The sequence below is a fragment of the Balaenoptera acutorostrata genome, chromosome 10 (genome assembly GCF_949987535.1).
Source record: "Balaenoptera acutorostrata chromosome 10, mBalAcu1.1, whole genome shotgun sequence".
NCBI lineage: Eukaryota > Metazoa > Chordata > Mammalia > Artiodactyla > Balaenopteridae > Balaenoptera > Balaenoptera acutorostrata.
Genome location: NC_080073.1, coordinates 74,547,803 through 74,569,577, shown reverse-complemented (window position 1 = coordinate 74,569,577; position 21,775 = coordinate 74,547,803). Strand labels below are relative to the sequence as shown.

The 21,775-nt window shown below is 47.5% G+C and overlaps 2 protein-coding genes across 5 annotated transcripts in view; one reads left to right on the top strand and one right to left on the bottom strand.

Moving 5' to 3' along the window:
• The first annotated feature begins 1,263 nt into the window (after positions 1-1,263).
• PRPH2 (peripherin 2) lies at positions 1,264-14,903 on the top strand. The gene is made up of 3 exons (XM_007197856.2): positions 1,264-1,844; positions 11,573-11,819; positions 14,691-14,903. Exons 1-3 carry the CDS (start codon positions 1,264-1,266, stop codon positions 14,901-14,903), a joined length of 1,041 nt encoding a protein of 346 aa, XP_007197918.2.
• Positions 14,904-19,283: 4,380 nt separating this feature from the next.
• The window catches only part of UBR2 (ubiquitin protein ligase E3 component n-recognin 2), a 116,960-nt gene continuing 114,468 nt past the window's right edge, over positions 19,284-21,775 (bottom strand). For all 4 annotated transcript variants that reach the window (XM_007197858.3, XM_057555063.1, XM_007197859.3 and 1 more), the window contains exon 47: positions 19,284-21,523. In XM_007197858.3, coding sequence (XP_007197920.2) covers positions 21,382-21,523 — 142 coding nt within the window. In that variant the 3' untranslated portion in view covers positions 19,284-21,381. The remainder of the gene's footprint in view (positions 21,524-21,775) is intronic.

Here is a 21,775-nt window from a genome sequence, read left to right as displayed (position 1 = left end):
TGGGCAGGGAGGGGAGGAGGAATGAACAGGTGGAACACAAGGATTACCAGAGCAGTGAGAATATTCTGTATGATACTATATGATATAATGGTGGAAACGTGACATTATGCATTTGGCAAAACCCATAGAACCATGCAACACAGAGTTAACCCTAATGTAAACTATGAGCTTTAGTTAATAATGTATCAAAATTGATTCATCAGTTGTAATAAATGTATCACACAAGGGCAAGATGTTAATTATAGGGAAATTGGTTGGGGGAAAGGAGTATTTAGGAACTCTCTGTACTTTCTGCTCAGTTTTTTTTTTGTAAACCTGAAACTACTCCAAGAAATAAATTAAAAATAATAATAAATTTACAGACTCATCAAGAATGTATATCTCATTTCTACTATCTTTGTTTACATTGGTGACAGAATTTTGACAGATGTGCAAGTTTGGTCTTTTATTATTGTTTTAATTGCATTGCCCTTTGTTCTACGCAGATTGACAAGTTTTCCAGATCCTTGGACTTTCCAGGTTTGCTTGTTATAAATCACCTGTTCCTTTCCTTTGCCTGTTTTTCCAGTTGATGATTTTTTTTTTTTTTTGATGTGGAACTGTGGCAGTTAATTTTTTCCCTTTTTTTGCTTATTCATTCTGTTTTTTACATGTTGCAAATGTTTTCTCACAATCTGTCATTTGTTTTTCAATTTGGATAATGATGTCTTTTGTCCCATTAGAAAGTTTTAAATTTTGAAGGAGTTTGGCCCAGAAACATGCTCTGGGGAGACACGTGATGTGATCTGAGCCAGACCTCCAGATAAAGCCCATTTCTCTGGCCAGCCTTGTCTTTTTTACTCCTGATTCTTCAAGCTGAACCCAGAGCTCTCTGCTCCAGGGTGTCCATGGAGGCTCCTCTTGACCATGTTCTGAAACTGGCACGGCTTTATCTAATGGGATGAACCTGGCTAAAGAGATTAGCAAGATGTCTTATGGATCCCACTTTTAATCTGCAGCCTTCAGGCTGTCCCTCCTCTGCTGGGAAGGGAGCTGCAGAAACGACACGTGGAGGACTGGCCCCTGCATGAGCTGTGACTCTGAGGCCCCTGCTCCCACTAGTGAGTTTATGGGGGTCCCAGGCTAGGGGACGCAGCATGGGCAGCCCCCAGAGCAGCTCCCTGCAGCTTGGGCCATCTGCACCCTTCCCAAGGCCCTGAGTCTTCAGGCTCCGGGCTTACTGAGGTCAGGAGTAAGAGGCTGCCTGGACTGCACTCTGCAAGTATGGCATTGCTGAAAGTCAAATTTGACCAGAAGAAGCGGGTGAAGTTGGCCCAAGGGCTCTGGCTCATGAACTGGCTCTCCGTGTTGGCTGGTATCATCATCTTCGGCTTAGGGCTGTTCCTAAAGATTGAACTCAGGAAGCGGAGCGATATGATGGACAATTCCGAGAGCCATTTTGTGCCCAATTCCTTGATAGGGATGGGGGTGCTGTCTTGTGTCTTCAATTCTCTGGCGGGCAAGATCTGCTATGACGCCTTGGACCCTGCCAAGTATGCCAAGTGGAAGCCCTGGCTAAAGCCATACCTGGCCGTGTGTGTCCTCTTCAACATTGTCCTCTTCCTGGTGGCCCTCTGCTGCTTCCTCCTGCGGGGCTCCCTGGAGAGCACGCTGGCCCACGGGCTCAAGAATGGCATGAAGTTCTACCGGGACACAGACACCCCAGGCCGGTGTTTCATGAAGAAGACCATCGACATGCTGCAAATTGAGTTCAAGTGCTGTGGCAACAACGGCTTTCGGGACTGGTTTGAGATTCAGTGGATCAGCAACCGCTATCTGGACTTTTCCTCCAAAGAAGTCAAAGAGTGAGTGGCCTCCAGTCCTGGGGTCAGAGTGATATGGGGACACGGAGACACGAGCCTGTGACTCCCCCTGTCCAGTGCCTTTTCCTCCCCATTGGGTGCTCTGTGTGCACAACCTACTACTGCGTGTGAGGGTGTATTTGGTTGGACCATATGTAATTGTCAATATTCTATCATTTTTGACCTATAAAAATAGCAGCTTCATATGGTCCAACCTAATGTTTGGCTAAGATGAGAGGAAAGTGTCAAGTTATAGAAACTATTTGAATGGGGGTCACCAGGGGGAGACCCAGCCAGGACTGTGTGTCTGCTTCATTCGGGAGGAGGGATTTCATGGATCACATATACTGAGACTTTATCTGGCTGCTTGTCTCATTCACTCAAAGTGAATGGATTCGGTCCTAAAAGCATAAATTTCTGGGTTGGTTCCCTTGTTTTCCAACCTTTCAACCCTGAGCAACCATTCTCAAGGTGTTTGTCCTTGGATACAGTGGAAAGAGCAGAGGATGGGGCAGTCGGGGGGTCTAGGCTGTAGTTTTGTCTCTGTTGTTAATTAGATGGTGATCTTGGATAAGTCATTTGACGTCCTGGGCCTTTGCTTGCCCATCTTTTAAAGGAAGGCACCAGGATACACAACTTTGGAGGTCACCTCCTAGCTCTGTCTAGAGCCTGGCATACAACAGGTGCTCAATAAATGCCTGCTGGTGTTTACTACTTAAATCATGATAGTGCAACTCGATCAAGTGTTTCTAAAGTGTTCTTAGCATGTGTAAATAAAATCCTGAGCGGTAGATGTAGGGAGGTGTTGGTGAGAAAGAGAATCTCACCCTTTGTGCTGATCCCAGCATACCCCTTCCCAGAGACCCACCATCGCGGGTCTTGAGTCGTTTTCCAGCGAAAGGTCAGCCTGTCCAGAGCCAGTGGCTCTCCCTCACCTCTTCCTTCTGTCCAACTCTACCCATTCCCTGCCTGAGGCTAGGGCTTCAATTGTTCATCCAGCTGGTTTATCCTCTGAGTGACGCTGGTGAGTCCAAGGGGACATGCACCCTGGGTGCTGGGCACACTGGCATCAGGACATGGTGGAAGCCCAGACAACACCGGTGAACCCCAGATGGCTAGCTTAGCTGCTCCTCAGATGGAAGCGAAGTCAGACTGAAGGTCACTGCTTGGGATTGTATTTTCTCTGTGGGTGGGGATTACTGCTACAAATCCCTTGTCAAGGAGGCTTGTAAATCACTCTGCCCTTCCTAGGGGACAGATCCTCAGGGACAGCACAAAGGGGCATGATTTATATGAGTTGCCCTAGGAGGGTGTGAAGCCAGAGGGACAAGCAGAATTCCTGGGGATGGGGAGAGTGGGGGGAGCAGAAGCTGAGGGTAGAACTAGCCTTTGTGATGGACGGGAAGGGGCTTCTCATCTTCTCCTCTGTCATTTTCCTTGATCATCTTCTGCACAGAGTCAGTCCTTGATGAGACTTACAAGATCTCTCTGTAATCCTCAAATCCCCTTCTGTCCCCTGGGGTGGAGAAATGCTCCAGGGTGAAGAAATGCTCCAGGCTGCTCCACTCCCAATGGTGGGCATATCCAAATTTTCAGGCAAACGTTAAACTTGATCAAAATTACCTCAAGGCCCCACACCAACTTACTGGTGTGAAACAATCTTAACTCTATTGATTTGGAAAAAATTTTCTCTGCTACACACACACACACACACATACAAATATGGTCACAAAATTAAGAGAAACTGAGCATCCCTAACTGAGCCTGGCACTTGTGAGCTTGGACAAGCATGGAGGGACGGCTGGTTTTTGGAGATTTCTCAGGGGAATATTTAAGGTCAACAGCTGGTTCCTGAAGGCTCCTGATCTAAACATGGAGATCAGGTGGGAACAATTCAAGATTTTTTTACAAGAATTTACAAGCCTTTGACCGCACCCCACCCCCACCCCAGCCTGCCCTGTTGCTAAGTTGCTGGGTCTTTGGGGAGGAAAAAGGCCCTTATTTGGTGTGCACAAAACCTCTCCTGGGTGGTTTGTATTTTTGTTGTTGTTATTGTTAATCTCTATTTTGTGGATGAGAAATCTGAACCTCAGAGAGCTTAAGGGATGTTCCTAAAATCTCATAGCAGGAAGTGGCAAGCTGGGGTTGGGGGTGTGGGGCAAATTTTTGGAAAAACCAACCAACCACCTTTATGGAGATATATTCCACACACCATACAACTCACCCATTTCAGGTGTGCAATTCAATGGTTTTTAGTACATTCACAGAGTTGTGCAACCAATACTGAGGTTGACTTTAGAATGTGTTCACCACCTCACAGAGAAACCCTGCACCCTTCAGTGTTCACTCCGGCCACCCTTGCCCCCAAGCCCAAGTAATCACTTCTCTACTTTCTGTCTCTATAGGCTTCCCTGTTCTGGGCATTTCCTTTGAATGGAATCATATAATATTTGTCCTTTGGGGTCTGGCTTCTTTGGTTTAGCATACTGTTTTCAAATTTCATCCATGTTGCAGCATGCATCAGCACCCATTCCTTCTTCTTTTGGGATGGTATCCCACTGTAGCGAGTGCCAGGTTTTGATTCTGCTCCTTCCACTCTGCCTCATACAGATTCGGTGTTAGGTGAGTGCTTGTTCTCCGACAGCTGAAACCTGGGGGGCGTTGGGGGGGGGAGAGGCCTCAGGTCTTCCCTCTTCCTCTCTCTGTCTTGCTCTCTTCTTCCTCCTCCAGAGGGACAGTGGAAGGTGTGGGCAGATAAGATACAAGCTCGACAAACACCTGTGGATCGTGATGGGATTCTGGTCCTTCTGTGCCAGGGTCTCAGATCATCATGAGGCCCCACAGAAGCCAGAACTGCCCCCCCCCCCCCCGCCCAGGCTCTCCGTGGGCTGTGGCACGTGGGGCCATTCTGTGCTCCACCCTCCTGCCTCTGTGTTTCCCTTCTCACTCCCTCCCCAGCCTGGTGGTCCTGGGGTGGGGGTGGGCGGAGACACTCTGTTATAACTGGGGGAGGCCCTCAGAGGGAGGAGTCCAGGAATGCCACCTCCCTCAGCGATTCAGTCTTCAGAGCGAGATATGGGGATGTAGATTTGTGATTCTTAACCACCAGAGCTGCTGTTTTTTTTTTTTTTTTTTTTTTTTTTGCATTTTCAACTTTTATTATGGAAGATTTCATGCATTCACAAAAGTAGAGAGATTATAACAAATCCCCATGTACCCTCCCTCCCCCATAACGTTTTCCCCCTTCTGAGTATTAAGAAGTAAATCCAGGGCATTGTTTCCTCTTACCTGTAAACACTTTAGGAGGAATTTCTAACAGATAAAGAGGGTTTGCTTTATTGTCTTTTTGTTTTTAACAGAAGCACAATATTAATCATGCCTACTAACATTACTATCGTCTCATACCCAGCCTGTGTTCAATATTCTCTGATTGTCTCAAGATGTCTTTTACAGGTGGTTTATTCAAATCAGGATCTAAACCAGACTTTGCATTTGGTTGTTTGGTCTCCTAAGTCTCTTTTACTCTAAATAGTTACCTTTTTCATGCCATGTGTGTCTTGGAGGAAGTTGGCCATTTGTCCTGCAGAATTTCCCACATTCTGGGGTTGGGCCATTGTAGCCAAGTGCTGTCTTCTAATGTGTTCTTCTGTCTCCTGTATTTCCCTGTAAACCAGTAGTCAGGGCTGAGGTGTGGCTGGATTCAGGTTCAGTTTTGGCAAGAGCACCCCCTAGGGTGCTGCTATGGGTACCTTACTGCATCACACCAGGAGGCACCTGAGGTCTTCAGCCAGTTTATAACAATTCCTTTAAAGTTCCCTCCTGTTTTCAGGATGAGCTGAGCTTCAGTGCCTTGGGGTGAGAGGCAGAGCATGAAGCAGCTCAGAGGTCTTGGCACTGTCAGCCTGAAGGAACTGTCAGCCAGGAAAGCCTGGCCTGGGGCCCTCAGTCTGAGAAAGAAGCTGGCACTAAGCTCTCCCACTTTACTGTCCTTCCCACGGAACCCACAGGCTATGACACCTGTTCCCTCTTCCTAAACAATTAATAGATATCTAGAGAATTCTGGACCTTGGCTAGGAGATTCCTGAGGGCAGGGCTGTCTCCCCTCAGACCGGGGCTCCCTGAGGGCGGGGCTGTGTCTCCCTGAGGGCGGGGCTGTCTCCCCTCAGACGGGCTCCCTCAGGTCAGGTCTATTTCTCCCGACAAGACCGGACTCTGTTGCCATCTAGATCTCCCGTCGGATTGGTTCTCCCTGATAGCAGCGCTGTGTCTCCCCTCAGACTGGGACTTCTTTAGGGCGGGGCCGTGTCTCCCCTCAGACCGGGGCTCCTCGTGGGCGGGGCTGTGTCTCCCCTCAGACTGGGGCTTCTTTAGGGCAGGGCTGGGTCCGCTCCTTCTTGTGTCCTCCCTCACCACCTGCAGTTCTTTATATCCAGTGACTACTCAAAAAAGAAATAAAATATTAGTATTTCAAAGAAATACTAATACTGCACTTGTTGTATACCAGGTGCTCTATGTGTATTATCTCAATTAATCGCCACCACACCCGTCAGAGACTTATATTGTCATTTCTCAGGTGAGAAAACTGAGGCTCGCAGAGGTCAAGTGAGTTGCCAAGATTCCACAGGGGCCACTCAGCTGCCATTCGGGTTGGGGATTGACACATTATCAGTTACACTCCAGGCTCCCTCCTCGCCCCTCCCCTGCTCATTTCCATATGGCTTTCCATATTGATTTATTGATTCACCTACTAAATTATGTTGCTTTTTCCAGGAAAACTCCAACATGATTTTCCCAAGTCATATGTAGCTTGGCTATGGGAGAGTGGGCTAAAAGAAAGCCTTATCTTAATTAAGACCCTTACAAGTCTTGGTGAGCCCTGAGCAGAGATTTGTCGCCGGGGAAACACTGATATAAATAGCCAGCTCACCACCTAAGGAGCTCTCCTCTGCCTGACTCTGTCTTAAGAGGGTGAGTGGAGCCTTAATCTGTGGCTGGAACCAGGGCAAGTGCTAAGTCAACAAGACAATGCTTCTGATGGAGAGGGAGGGCTAGTTTCAGAGATGTGGGACCCCAAGAGGTCCTAGGCTGGGGGTCTGGGGGAACCCCAATGTCCACCAAGCCGGGCCTACCCTCAGGGTCCCCAGTCTGAGGGAAGACACAGCCCTGCCTCAGGTAGTATGAGGCAGATCTGTAGGCTTCACCCCACCTTAGGGACACCTGGAGAGTGCATAGGAGAGATGATGGAGGACAACGAAGGGCTCCTGGGACAGGGAACAGGGGAGAGAACTCACACTTTCCTAGTAAGTTTAGCTAGAAAAGCCAACAGGCAGGAAGGACCTGAGAGGCTCTGAGGAAACTCAGAGGGGAGGGGTGGGCAACTGCTGTGGGCTGGACTTCCACTTACTGTGTAACTTTGGGTGAGGCCCTGCCCTGCTCTGGGCCCCACTTCCTCCTCTGTAGAACAGTCTGGTGGGTTGTAGGGTCCCTCCAGATGGCCATGAGTGGGGAGGAGCCAGCATTCTCCCAGGGCCTGTGTCAAGTACATCCTCCTACTGCCTCATTTAAACCTCCCACAGCCCCTGAGAGGGGGTGTGATTATCCCACCTCACACAAGTCCACAGCTCACAAATGCATATTTGAGACTCAAAGGCCAGCTCTCTGTGCTCTACCCACTCTGCTCCATGGGGACACTGGGAATGGCCCAGGTGGGACATTGTGCAGGTGGAAGCGGGCTCCAGGGACAGCCTGCAGGTCAGGAAGAGGGACGAACAGTGTTTGCATTTGGGGACCAGGCCTGCTGGGGTTGGTCCTAGAGGTAGGAGACTATGTCTGCTCAGTCCTGGGGGGGGTTGGCTGGTCCCTCAGGAGGGGGGTGGGAGCCCCAAGCTGAAGGGCCTCTGCTCCAGTCCTCCCACTGGGACCAACCAGGACCACCCCAGCCAGCGGAACCAGATGCCGTGCAGGGCTGTGCAGGGAGAGCTGCTCCCATGGCGCTCGGTGCAGTTGAGCTTCAGCAGCGGCCACTTCCGTCATTGGACAAATGTCTCACAGACCCTGCCTCGGGCTGGCAGTGAGCTCTGCCCCTGCAGTCTTTTTTTTTTTAATTTAAAAAAAATATTTTATTTATTTTTGGCTGCATTGATTCTTCGTTGCTGCATGGGTTTTCTCTAGTTGTGGCGAGCGGGGTCTACTCTTTGTTGTGGTGCACGGGCTTCTCATTGCGGTGGCTTCTTTTGTTGAGGAGCACAGGCTCTAGGCGCGCAGGCTTCAGTAGTTGTGGCAGGCGGGCTCAGTAGTTGTGGCTCATGGGCTCTAGAGCACGGGCTCAGAGTAGTTGTGGCGCATGGACTTAGTTGCTCCGTGGCATGTAGGATATTCCCAGACCAGGGCTCAAACCCGTGTCCCCTGCATTGGCATGTGGATTCTTAACCACTGCGCCACCAGGGAAGTCCCTGCCCTTGCAGTCTTGGTCACAGAAGGCACTCTTCTCCACAGCTGGCAGAGGCCACACCACCCACGCACAAGTGACTATTCCCCAGTGGTGTCATGTGGTCTGTTCCACTGTCACAGCTGCTCCCTGACGACACACAGAGATCACATGAAGTGAAGGCTCTTGTTCTGTCACCCTTCCCAGCCCCAGCCCAGGAGTCCACATTTCTTACACACTTAGTACGTACCAAGCACTCTTCTTAGCCTTTTTACATGGATCCCTTCATACAACTCTTATGTCAACTCCATTTTACAGATTAGTAAGCTGAGGCCTGGCGAGGTTAAGGAATTTTTCCAGAGGGATGAACCAGGAGTAAACTCAGGCTGTCCTGCTCTTATCATGATCCTGGTCCTGGACCACCTGTGCATCCAGGGCCAGCTGTTCTCTGGGCAGTTGGTTCTGTCCATGAAGCAGAGGGCAGGGACTACAGGGTGTGTGGAAATACGGTCGCCATAACCCAGGCGAGGATTGTTCTGGAACCAAGGAGGCCACATTTTTCAGAGCCTTTCTCAGGTCTTAATCATACCGATCAGCAGACAGTTCACTGAAAAGAAACCACAAATGGATCTTAAGCACATCAAAATATACTTAACTTCACTTATGAGAAAGATGGAAATCAGAACAACTCTGAGATACTATTTTTCATCTGTCAGGTTGGCAAAGATCAAAAACAGGACTTACGTGGGTGTGGCTGGTGGGGGTGTGACTGTACAACCCCGGAGAGGAGAAATACGGCAGAGCTCGGGTGCAATCACAGGTGGACCCTTTGATGCAGAGATGCCTCTTCTAGGAATTGATCCTCTAGATATATTCCCAATGTGCAAAATGACCCATGTCCATGTTTGTATTAACAAGTCACTGGGGGGACTTCCCTGGTGGCACAGTGATTAAGAATCCCCCTGCCAATGCAGGGGACACGGGTTTGAGCCCTGGCCCGGGAAGGTCCCACATGCCACGGAGCAACTAAGCCCGTGCGCCACAACTACTGAGCCCACACGTCGCAACTACTGAAGCCCGCGCGCCTAGAGCCCATGCTCCGCAGCAAGAGAAGCCACTGCAATGAGAAGCTCGCGCACTGCAACGAAGAGTAGCCCCCACTCGCCGCAACTAGAGAAAGCCCGCGTGCAGCAACGAAGACCCAATGCAGCCAAAAATAAAATAAATAAATAAATGTTTAAAAAAAAAAGAAAAAAAGAAAAATAACAAGACACTGGGAAAATCCCAAATGTCCATCAATAGGAAATGGATAGTACCCTATGGGCCATCTGCACAAGGGGGACACCATGCACCCCATTAAAAACCTGGAGAACACTCTCCATTTAACAGATATAAAAAGATCTCTAAGGTATGGCTAAGGAAAAAAAAGAAGATTCAAGACAGTGTGTATATAATGCTACCATTTGGATAAACAAACAAACATACAGGAAGAATAAGAACTCTGCAAAATCTGAGCTTGCTTATCCACTCTTGAAGCTTCTGTGAAAGGACAGACAGAGCTGGCCACAGTGAGGGAACTTGGGGGCCAAGGGACAAGAATGAGTGGGAGACTTTTGTATTGAGGGGATTTTATTTAGAAGTTGAACACGAACATCTTTTTTTTTAGAGTATAATTAACTACCATTTCAATGAACATTGTTGGAAACAATTTCTACTATGAACAATTACATGCTTCCTATTCTTGTGCTGTAAAAGTCTGCTGCTATTATGTAATGCATTGTTCATGTGCAACTTAAAAAAAAACTTTTCTACTCAAGATAACATGCACACAGTCAAGGGTGCAAATCTTAAGTGCACAGCTCCAAGAATTAAAAAAAAAAAAAAATTTTTGGCTGCGCCATGTGCCTTGTGGGATCTTAGTTTCCTGACCAGGGATTGAACCTGCGTCCTCGGCAGTGAAAGTGCGGAGTCCTAACAACTGGACCTCCAGGGAATTCCCTCCATTAATTCTGACACGTAAAGTTGCCTGGGTAACCACGAGCAGGTCAGATGGAACATACCCAGCCTGCCTGATGGGGAGGGAGTGAATTTTCATTGTAACGATGGTTGCCCCTTTTGAATTTTGAACCTGCATGAATGTATGGTGTGCTCTAACCAAATATATGTATAAGTAGAGAGATGCAAAAGTTGTGCAAGTTGCATCCTTCAGGTGAGTACGGAGCTCCCACCCAGCTGGGGGCAGAGGTCAGTGTGGATGGAGAGCAAGCCATGGGCAAAGACCCATTCTCTGCTCCTGCAAAGGCCCAGGGACAGAGCAGGCCTTCTGGAAACATCTGTTGAGCAGAAGTGATCTGGCCAGAGGGGACCCTGGTCCCCAGTGATCTGTAAGGAGGAGATGAGGTTGGGGAGGGGGCTGGGGGCTAAAGCTGATGGTCATGAATGCTAGGCAGTCTTGTCTCAACAGTCACCACCTGTCCTGCTACTCTTCCTACCAGCTTGGCATGGACCCAAGAAATCACTGCATGCCAGGGCCTGGCAGCACACAGAGTGGTTGATTTTTTTTAAAAATAAATCTTTATTTTGCACTTTACAATGCAGTACTCCATAGACTGGTGTTAAATGTTGTCTACAGTGCAACATCCATGTTCCAACACACATAATAATTGCCAGGAGTACAGTGCTCTTGTCGATCTTGTATTCAGTCAGGTTAAAACAATGGGCAATAAAAGAATGAACACGTTTCTCATGTGTGTGACTCACTCTTGTCTAAATGCCCCAACTTGTGACTTCTTTACTATCTATACCGTTAGTTATCCAGGATCTTGAAGAAATCCTGAATCTCTAATAGGCCATCCTCTGGCAAATCAGTCCAGTGAACAGCATTCTGGATCTTAGTTTTACCAAAGATTGCTCAGAGGCTTCCAGGGCGTAAATGCCAGGCAGTTTCAGGATCAGCAGGTCCGCAGAATTCTCGAAATGTCATTGTAAGGTTTTGTTGAATCTCCATTGCTCCACAAGGGCTAGAATACATATGTTCCTTATTTACTTGCCTCTTGGTTTATCATCTATCTCAACCCGCTAAACATAAGCTCCAGGAAGGCTGGGGCATTGGCTCTCTAGGGTCACTGCTCCATCTTCAGCACCTAGAACAGTGGCTGGCGCATAGTCGGTGTACAGCAAATATTTCTCAAGGCAGCAAATGAATGAATGAATATTCCAGATTTTCAGAGGTGGGGGATGGGAGGAGCTGGCCCCTGGCGAGAAGTTCAAGAAGCTGGTCTTAAGCCGTCTGTTTCTCCTCCAGTCGTATCAAGAGCAACGTGGATGGGCGGTACCTGGTGGATGGAGTCCCCTTCAGCTGCTGCAACCCCAGCTCGCCACGGCCCTGTATCCAGTACCAGCTCACCAACAACTCTGCACACTACAGCTACGACCACCAGACGGAGGAGCTCAACCTGTGGGTGCGCGGCTGCAGGGTCGCCCTGCTGAGCTACTACAGCAACCTCATGAATTCCGTGGGCGCTGTGACGCTCCTCGTCTGGCTTTTTGAGGTAGGCCCTGGGCCAGTGGGGGGCAGGGCAAGAGGGAGCCACCTGCCCCATTGGGATTTGATGGGGTGGAGCTGGGCCTGGGTCTCCCTCCTGGGAACCAGCCCTCTGCCCGCCGTGCAGGCAGGCCCAGGCTTGAATACCAGCACCTCTATTTTTTGTTTCTGTCCCGTCACTTAAAAAAAAAGAATTTGTTGAGTTGAAATTCACAGCACATAAAATTAACCATTTTAAAGTGAACAATTTGGTGGCATTTGGTACAATCACAATGTTGTGTGACCACCACCTCTACCTTGTTCCAAAATACTTCCATCACCCCCTCAAAAAAACCTCATACCCATTAAGCAGTCAGTCCCCCTCCTCCCCTCCCCCTAAGCCCCTGGCAACCACCAATCTGTGTTCTGTCCTTGTGGATTTATCTATTCTGGACATTTCATATAAAAGGAATCATATACTATGTGACCTTTTAGGTCTGGCTTCTTTCACTTTGCATGTTTCAGAGGTTTATCCTGTGTCTCCACTTTTTGAGTCTAAGGACTCGGAAAGTTATTTAACATCTCTGTTATAGGGGGCTGCCAGCATTTAGCTTTGGAACTACTGGGAGGCAACAGGAGATACAGGCACATCAAAGTGTTCAGTCAATGATTTGTGCTTCTCTTGAGATTCTGGTAGCAATTTACCTGGTATTCTAATTATTTGTAGGTTCATCTTATCTCATCTGTTAGGTTTAATTCCTCTCTGTAGCTGCAGGGCTTGGAATATAGCAAGCCCTCATTCATTCATTTATTGAAGAAATAGTTCTCAAACACCTACGAGTGCTGGGCGCTGTCCTGGGTGCTGAACGAGAGCCCACTGTCAGCGACGGGTAAACCAAGGTGGCACAGAGAGTGACTCATGGGCTCATGCTTTGAGCTGACAGCAGAAATCCAAACTCCAAAACCTAAATGTACAAAACCAGAAACATTAGGTGGGGAAACTTTGCCCATCAGAGAAGATTCACTGAAAGGTTCCCTTAAGTAAGTCAATCTTTAGTGCTATGGAAATTCACACACAGCTGGGCTCTCAGCTGAGACGCACCACTTCTAACTTACCACATCACACCAGAAGAACTGTACTGCCTGTTGAGGGGGTGAGATGGGGAGGGAGGCCTTCTTTTCACATTAAGGCAAACGCAAGCATATTCATGATGATTTATTAGTCACCAGCTCCTTGAGGCAGAGTCTTGGGAATAAGTGGGTAGAATAAGGAGAGAAGCTTACTACTAGAAGTTCAGAAGTTTGCATCCCTTGAAAACGCATGAAAAGAAGACTGAAAGGATAACTGAAGTCAGTGGGAAAATGGAGTTCCATTGGCTGCCTCTCAGTTTACCCACCTTTCCAGGAACCTAGTGACTGCTTAAGAAGAGGAACTGTTCACTGGGAACAGGGAGTTTGAATCCCCTTTCACTTTTCCCCTGAGGCTTTTAGTGGGCAGAGCTCTGTGATGGGCACAAGGGGGGCTGATAAGATTCTGCCCTCAGCCTTGCCCTCCTGGGTCTCACAATCCATGAGTCCACATCTGACTCATGAACCAAAGGGAGTACCATTACCTAGTGCAAAATTCATAGTGCAACAGGGGGCCTTCTTGAGGAAAGCAGGAAGGAATCAGAGTGGGTACACGCACACCAGGAGGACTTCCTGGAGGTGAGTCTTTCCACTGTAAAAATATCTTATTAAACTTTCAGTCAACAATAACAATAACCTAAAACTATTAGTTACTATTATCATCTACTGTTGTAACTATAAAATGCTCCCAGAGCATTCATTCAACAGATGTTTACTGAGGCCCTACCACCACTGGGTGCTGTTCTAGGGGCTGGGACAGCAGGTGAACAAGATGCATCAAGGCCACCCCTGCCCTCAGGGGGTGGATGTTCTCCATTAGTGGGCCTAGGCCTCTCACAGAGTTTGCTATACCATCAAAGGAAGACTGTAAGATGGCAAACCAGGAATTTGTGTAGAAACAAGTGGCTAACACAATACAGGGTTAGAAAAGTGGAAACAGTACTTACCACGCTCACTAATAACCAACTACAGCTGACATTCCTATTCATCCTTGCTGTGCACCAGGTACCATGCTCTACACATATTGAAGCATCACAGCATGCCCATGGAGCAGGTGGTACTTCATCTGAAAATCTGCAAACCAGATGAGTAAACTGAGGTTTCCTGGTCACATGGCTGGCTAAGTGCCAGGGCTGAGGTTTGAACCCAGGCATTTTGGCACCAGAGTCTGCTGCAGTGACTTCTAGTGAACAAATCCAGACAAATCACCCACTCATCCTCCAGTATCAAAATAACAGAAGTAGAGGGAAATCGTATTATCACTATTGTTTGCAAAAAAGGAGATGACTTTTTCTGTCCAGCAAATAGTTGCTGAGCACCCGCTATGTGCCTAGCAACTTGCCAGGAACGAGGTGGGGGTGGGGGTGGACACAGAGAGAAGAAGCCCAGGATTAATGCCCCCAGGAAGGGGGAGACCTGAGGGCAAGGAGGGGAGAATTCAGGTGCAGGGGCACCCATAATGTTCTAAGCAGAGAAAACAGCAAATGGTAAAACTGGAGAGGAGAAAGGCTGGGTGTGGGCAGGATCCAAAGAAACCCAGGGTGACTGGAAAGGGAGGAGAATGGGGTCTGAGATGAGGCTGGAGCACAGGCAGGTATCGCGAGCACCCAGGCCTTGCTGGGGCGGGCAGGGCCTCGCCAACCCAGCCCCAACAGAACCTTGTTTGAAGGGCCCCCAGGATGAGCAGGCTGGTGGCTGCCACGGTTTCCTGGTGACCCCTGCCCCAGCTACTTCTCCCAGATCTCCTCTAAGTCTCCTCTCCCCACACCAGGTGACCATCACCGTCGGGCTGCGCTACTTGCACACGGCGCTGGAAGGCGTGGCCAACCCCGAAGACCCCGAGTGCGAGAGTGAGGGCTGGCTTCTGGAGAAGAGCATTCCGGAGACCTGGAAGGCCTTTCTGGAGAGCGTGAAGAAGCTGGGCAAGGGTAACCAGGTGGAAGCCGAGGGTGTGGATGCAGGCCAGGCCCCAGAGGCTGGCTGACGGTCGCAGGACCCCCTCCCCTCTGAACACTGAAAAGTAGTGGACTCCAGGAAACGCGGATACCCCCTTGATCCAATCTGAATCTCCCAAGGAGGGCGGCTGTCTCACAGAGACTCTTCTGGATGGTGGGATTTAAAACTCAGGGTCCCTAAAAATTTTCGTTGAATGACTGTCTCAAAATGTGAGTGAATGAGTCCCACTCAGGCCCACTGCCCTAGGACGCACCCTCACAGTGGACTCAGCGGGGCCTCTCAGTGGATGATTCTTCATGGCACAGGAATTCAGTTCCACCCTGAGGCTGCTGGCTACACCTGAGGGCTGCTCCCTTTTTATGAGTTGGCTGTTACGATCAGCTCCAAGTTGCTTCATTCTATATCCAAAGTGTCACTTGATGCATAAGCTTAAGAGTCTGAAAAATGTACTGGCCATGCTGTCATGTTTTTCAAATGCGAAGATTGACACATCAGCCATTTTATTTAATTACAGAAGGTGAGGGACAGTTACACTTTTCTAAGAGTAATGGTCTCTCCAGAGCACTGAGGGCTCAAAAGAGGAATTCTCAATCATGAGGCAAGAGAACTTAAAGAGAGGGGATTATGTCCCTCAGCAAAAACAAAGCTTTTGTGTCACCTTCACAAGCCCTCAGTCACTTAGCCAGGAGTGAGCCGCGGGCTGAGGGAGTCGGGTTGTAGGCATGTTCTGGCTAAACTGCCGGGTCACCTCCTTTGGCTCATCTGTGGAAGCACTGGGTTAGACGGCTGCCCTTCTGTGGAAGAGGAGCAACAATCAGACAAGAGTCCACCCTTTGGAGACCAGGCCTCACCTCCTGGGACGCCCACACAGGTGCCGTGACGGGTCCCACGGACAACACTGTCTACAGTGCAGGACAGAGTCCTCTGTGAGCTTCGTCCTGCTTCTTGCCCCAGATACCCATCCTGCAAAACGATATTTCCCGAATGCCTCCGCATTAAAGAAGATTCTTTGAGACAGATCATCTTCCCATGCTAGCAACTGCGAAAGAAGTTTTTACTTCCTTCTGGAAAAAGAGAGAAAGGAAGCTTTCAGGGGAAGGAGGGAATGATTTCACTGCTGTCCTGAGTTTTCAGTGTGGACAAAATAAGACTTCTGGTGCTGCCTGGGGTATGTTCTGGGGCTCTAATTCTCCCAGGCTTAAGGCCAGATCAAAGATGTTTGGACATTCTGTCAGATTTTGGTCCCAGGTTTAATTCAATTCGACTTCTGAGTGTGGAGACCAAGGAATGACCCACATGGACAACACTGAGGGAGTCAGCCCCTCTGATGAGGGTCCCGGAGCTCTCCCCTCCCAGGAGCGCTGAGAACCATCAAGAAAATGCTGCTCTAGGCCCACAGGTGTAACGATGCTGTTGACAGCTGTACGATAGACATTAAAAATTATACTGTATGAAAATCACTTTTGTTAAGTGCCTGTCTTAAATGTATGTGCTACATGTATGTAGCACAGGATCCCTGATTCTTGCTAACATTTGTTAACAAAACCAAACCAAACCTGACACTGAAAGGTAGCACTGCTAATGATCAAGGCAGCTGTTTCAACAGCGTGGGTGTCACCTCTCTCCCTCTTGCTCTTATCTGCAAGAACAGGGACTATTAGGTTATCCAAATAATCTCAACATTTGCTAGTTTGGACCAGAGCTGAGTTCAATATTTCAGTATGTGAAATCTTAATTTAGTGATTTAAGCAAAAATCCCATTTTCTATCCCCCCCCCCCCCCCGCTCTGGTCAGAATCTGAGAGCTGTTGGGAGGATCAGGGGGAAAATGATCCCACAATAAACACCACCAGTTGGTTCAGAGCAGACTGTGCAGGGGGCCTGGAGCTGGTATACTGAACTAAGAACATGCAGATTATGACCCGCTGAATGAGGGGGCACAAGCCACCCACACAGGGTTGGCAGGTAGCTCCCTCAGCACCCCAGCTCCCACTTTGGGGAAGTGAAAACCCCAGGGTTGTTTTGATCAAAGGCAGTTTCAAGGCACTCATACAAAGGGAGTAAATTCACAAGGTCTATTACTCGCAGGTCCCAGAACAGAAGCGAGGGGTGTGTGTGCAATGAGCCAGTGGAAGGGTGGTTCTCCATTCCAGGTCTCGAGAGCAGGAGACAGAGAGCAGGGTAGCAAGCTCCTATTACTTAAGAGGTGGTTGGGACGGGCTCCACTCTAAGTGGTTATTTTGAAACGTGCCTCGGGAAAAGCAAAGCAGGAATTCCAGGGATGGGAAACCTGAGCTCAGGTCCTTATCTAAATGTCCTGAGCAGGGCTGTCACACTGTAAATGCTCAGGCAGCAACTCACACTAGCTCTTTTCTCATTACACAGACTTAGGGTGGGCTGCATCCTCACAGTCTTCTCAGGTAGCCAGGTAGTTGCTAGAGGAAGCTGCCCATCTCATTTGGTCATCTACCAGTGCCCAGCAAGACTGGGACCAGGTTTTTCCTTATGTCTAACCTCAGTCTTTCTTTGGGCCAATGTAGGTTCATTTCTCCCAAGGGACTCAGCCAGCTTTTCAAGTCCTGTCAGCCTAGCCCTGGGGAAGGGTGAGAGGTAAAGACAGTGCCTTAGAACTTTTATTTCTGAAACAATTACTCCATAGCTACTTATTCCCAACATTTAGGAAAATAAGTGTCCTAGTGTCTGCAGCCTCAGCTCAAAGAGCCCATAGCCTCTTGCAACATTTTCAAGCCCAGGACTGAGCCACCAGCCAATAAACCCTTAGTAACCTCAATTCAAGTTAATAAGATTAGAGGCTTGCTCCGCACACTCCCCCCCCCCCCCCCCCCCCCCGCCTCCCCTCATCCGGGCACCTGTAATGCTAGGTCAGCAGGTTTGCAGCTTAGCCAGGGGCCGGGGTGGGGGGGAGGGGGGCACTATGAAAATTATGGTCTCTGACCTGCTACTAGATAAAAAAAAAAGGCTCCTTATGTCAGTGTGGCAAGCCAGCAGCACCATGTGTTAAGGACTAGGAATGTGGGGGAATAACACGGAAGTTCAGGGGGAGAGCGGATGCCCTCTTGGTGTTCAGAGGACATGAGACTGGCTGGAGGGGAGGAAATATCAGCCCTTAACTCCTCATGGCATTATATCTTGTCCTTCAAATCAGAGGATGCATATAAGTAAGCAGCAAAGTCAAAGTGCAAAGTCAAAGTCAAAGAGGATGGTGTAGAGTGGATTAAGATATGAGTCAACTCCTAGCTATTTACCTGACGGGGATGAAAACTTAGGTCCATATAAAGACCTATAACAGGATTGTTTGTCATGGTTCTATTCACAACCACCCAAAACTGCCCAAATGTCTTTTACCTGGTGACTGGGTATACATCTGCACAATGGAACACGATTCAGCAACCGATTCAGCAACCAAAAGGAACGTGGAGGGCTCTCAAATGCATCAGTCTTCTTAGAGAGAAGCCAGACTCAAAACTCTACATATATATTTATATAACATTCTGGAAGAGGCAAGACAAAGGGACAGAAAAAAATTAGTGGTTGTCAAGGGTCAGGATGGGGGGAGAAGGTGCCCACAAATGGGCATGAGACAACTTCCTGGGGTGATGGAATTGTTCTATTCTTGAGTGTGGCTTGTTAAAACAACTGTATGCATTTGTCAAAATGCATAAAACCATCCACTAGAAAGGGTGAATTTTACTATTTGGAAAATAAACGTCAATAAACCTGACTCAAAAAACAAAAGTAGGGACAAAGCAAGGAAGGAGCACGTCAGAGGGAATTAATGAGTCCTGGAGCTGATGACATTAGGACCAGGGAAGGCAGTAAGCTAGCTAGGAGCAGCATTAATGACCAGGAGACACAGAAACCTATTTTTTTTAGTTTGATGCTTTCCTTTTAAGAGGATTTTCAAGAGCACAGCAGAACTTTCATAGGCAATGACTCCCTTGCAAATATAGGATGTAGCTTCCTTCGTACATGTGTCTTTTCTAATCAGAAAGTGTCTGGGGAGTGTGTTAGAACAGGGACCTGGAGATCACTACGTAAGGATAAGCAAGAAGAGTTTAAACCTTCTTGGAGGAAATGACTTGGAGCTGGGAGAGACTTCGAGTGCCCTGTTTTCCCAGTGATTTGAGGTCCACAGTGGTTCAGAAAGGTCACAAGCTGTCATAGTCAGTGAATATGAAACTTAATCAGCTGAAATGATGATCAAGCTTTCTTCAGAAGGTCAAGATCGTTTGGCCAACAGCCATAACTGACACTAATAATATAAGCATCTTAAATTTCAAGCTAATACAGGTGTCCCACTTTATCTATAGCAAGGTGACATGCGGAACACCTCCACTGCATTTAACTGTGTGAAACAAAACAGAAAGACAATGTAGGCAGATGCAAAGTAATGTCAACACCTAAAGCATTTATTTGGATATCTTTAAACTTTTTACATATGATACATTCCAAATTTTACAAGTTGTCCACAGATAATAAAGTTATAGCCAATTTTTTAAACAGATATGATTTTCCCTGATATGGAAAGCATGTTATATAAACATTTCTACAATAAACATAATACATGCGGAACAAATCATAAGACTAAGATGATTCATTAGTTAGGGAAGACAATTAGATTAATGATAACACACACCAGAAGATAAAAGGGCGCATGTGTTGCTATCTCATGTAAATTCATCTTCTCTCAGACTCCCTGACATTCTCAGAGAATGGAATCCAGGGACACCCTCTGCTAACAACAGGCTTATATGAAATCAGCTCTGAAAGCTGAAGTATTGTTATGATTTGGTGAACATGTTTATAATTCAACTACACAGGGAGAAACCTGGTCTTATCATTCTAAATTTAAGCTTGGTTAACAACTGGAGAAAAGCCAAAAGAAGCTGAACTTAAAAGCTAAAGGAATGAGGATGTGACAAAGGCCAAAATAAACATTAAAATCACGATGCCATCCACAGCCCATACCACCAGATCTTATGAATGGAAGGAAGGCCAGAAAAGGGGGGTGAGCGCTGTGTTCTAATGCAGATTTTCTTCCTCTTGGGTGAGAAGCGCCTCCTCTCAGATGGGTGACTCAGTCCCAGGCAAGAAGGGTCAAGGTCATCCTTTCAGAGGAAGGGGTTCTTCACACACCATCCTGGAGAAACAGTGAGTGTGGCTTCTACATCTCCACTTACTTTAGCTGAAAGTCTGGATTTCCAACCTTCCTCCTGGGTGTACCGTGGAGTGTGCAAAGCTGAGCAGGATGGAACTTTTAGATGCAGAGTTCAAAGAAAACTGAGTGAAAGGGTTATTTTCATTGGCTAAAAAAAATCCAAGAGCCTCTAATTATTCATTTATCCCTTAGCCTCACCTCAGAGAGGCTCTGTATTTATTCTTCCACCAAATCTGCCATCACTCTCCATGTACCCAAGCTCTCAGCACATGTGTATCACACAAGAGTGGTACATGGCATGTCATGGTTATAAACTATTTTACTAAGCGGCTATCAATCTAGGAAGGCACCTCTTAGTAAGAACAATAATGTTTAAAAATAATAAAAAGCCTGGGCGCACAGGTGTCCCAGAAATGTACTAAGTGAGTCAGCAGGTAAACAGCAATTCATCTATTCCAGGAAATGCTGGAAGGGGTGGGGGTGAGGGAATTTTAAAACACTGAATTCTCATTTTTTTGCTAGTGTTTGAGTCTAGATGTATACACTCTTTCAACTTAGTCTTAGAAATAAGAGACTATATCATCTGAAAAATTAGGATACTCTTAAGTTTTCAATAAGCCCTTTAACATGAGTTTTTTTCCTCAAAGCCAGAAGTCTTGCAAAAAATAAAAGGGGGGGGGGGCGGGGGAATCCCACCTTGTATAGCCCTGAAAATCACCCAGCACACAAAGACACCACCTTCTCTCCTTCTTCCCACAGGTTCCTCCAGCATGAGTGTCCCCCAACCCCCTCACAGCCGGTGGAGACAAGGGAATGCCACTTTTGAAATCCACTGTTTTGCTTAGAGGTAGGGTCCCATCAGCTGTGGGGACACTGACCCAGGCCCAACGTTGAGAGTCACTGGGAGGGATCAGGAAGTGTGACCCCAAAAGACCAGAGACTTTGTTTCCTGCTGCTGTTGCATCAGCTTCAGGCCTGGAGTTCCCTGTGTTCAGTAATGTGACACGGCTCAGACTACTGGGAACAGTCAAACGCAGTCAGATGCCCACAAAGGGGTTGAGTCCAGCCCAGGAAGAGAAGCTCCTTCCTGGATTCTAAAATTCAAGAAGTTACGTTTGAAGTACACAGCAAACGATGCAAGAAAATCTGCTGACAGAAGATGATTTTCATCAGTCTCTGGAGCCAGAAAACTATAAAAATAAAACTGGGAAGAAAAGCTTAAATAAAGAATTTATTTCCAAATTCAGTAGAACCTATTTCCTATTCTCTTTCTTGAAAAGCGAACTGGGTTACAAAAATCCAAATTTATGTATTTGGTAGTGAAGTAATTATAAATGTTGCCAGTCAATGCCAACCAGTGTCTGATTTGCTTCCTGTGCATGTCCAATCTCCTCTGTGATACTGTGCTGGTGCCAGAGCTTCTGAATCTTCTTAAATCGCTCTCTGCACAAATGTAAAGGATTTCCCCGTCTAGAAAGAAGACACAGGTCACTCAGGATGCATTCGGTTTATTCATCTATTATACTCCAACCTTTCCTGATTTAGGAAAAGTTACAAGTTATTGGTTTTAGATCCTCTGCAGAATATCTCTTTGGCAGGCGCCTGTGGCTATTAATGTGTTAGCTCTGACGGTTTGCTAGGAGCAGCTGAAGGGGAGTAAGTGCTGAAAAGAAGAGGAAAATGAACACAAGCTACACCTACTCAGACTGGGGTGAGGAATTG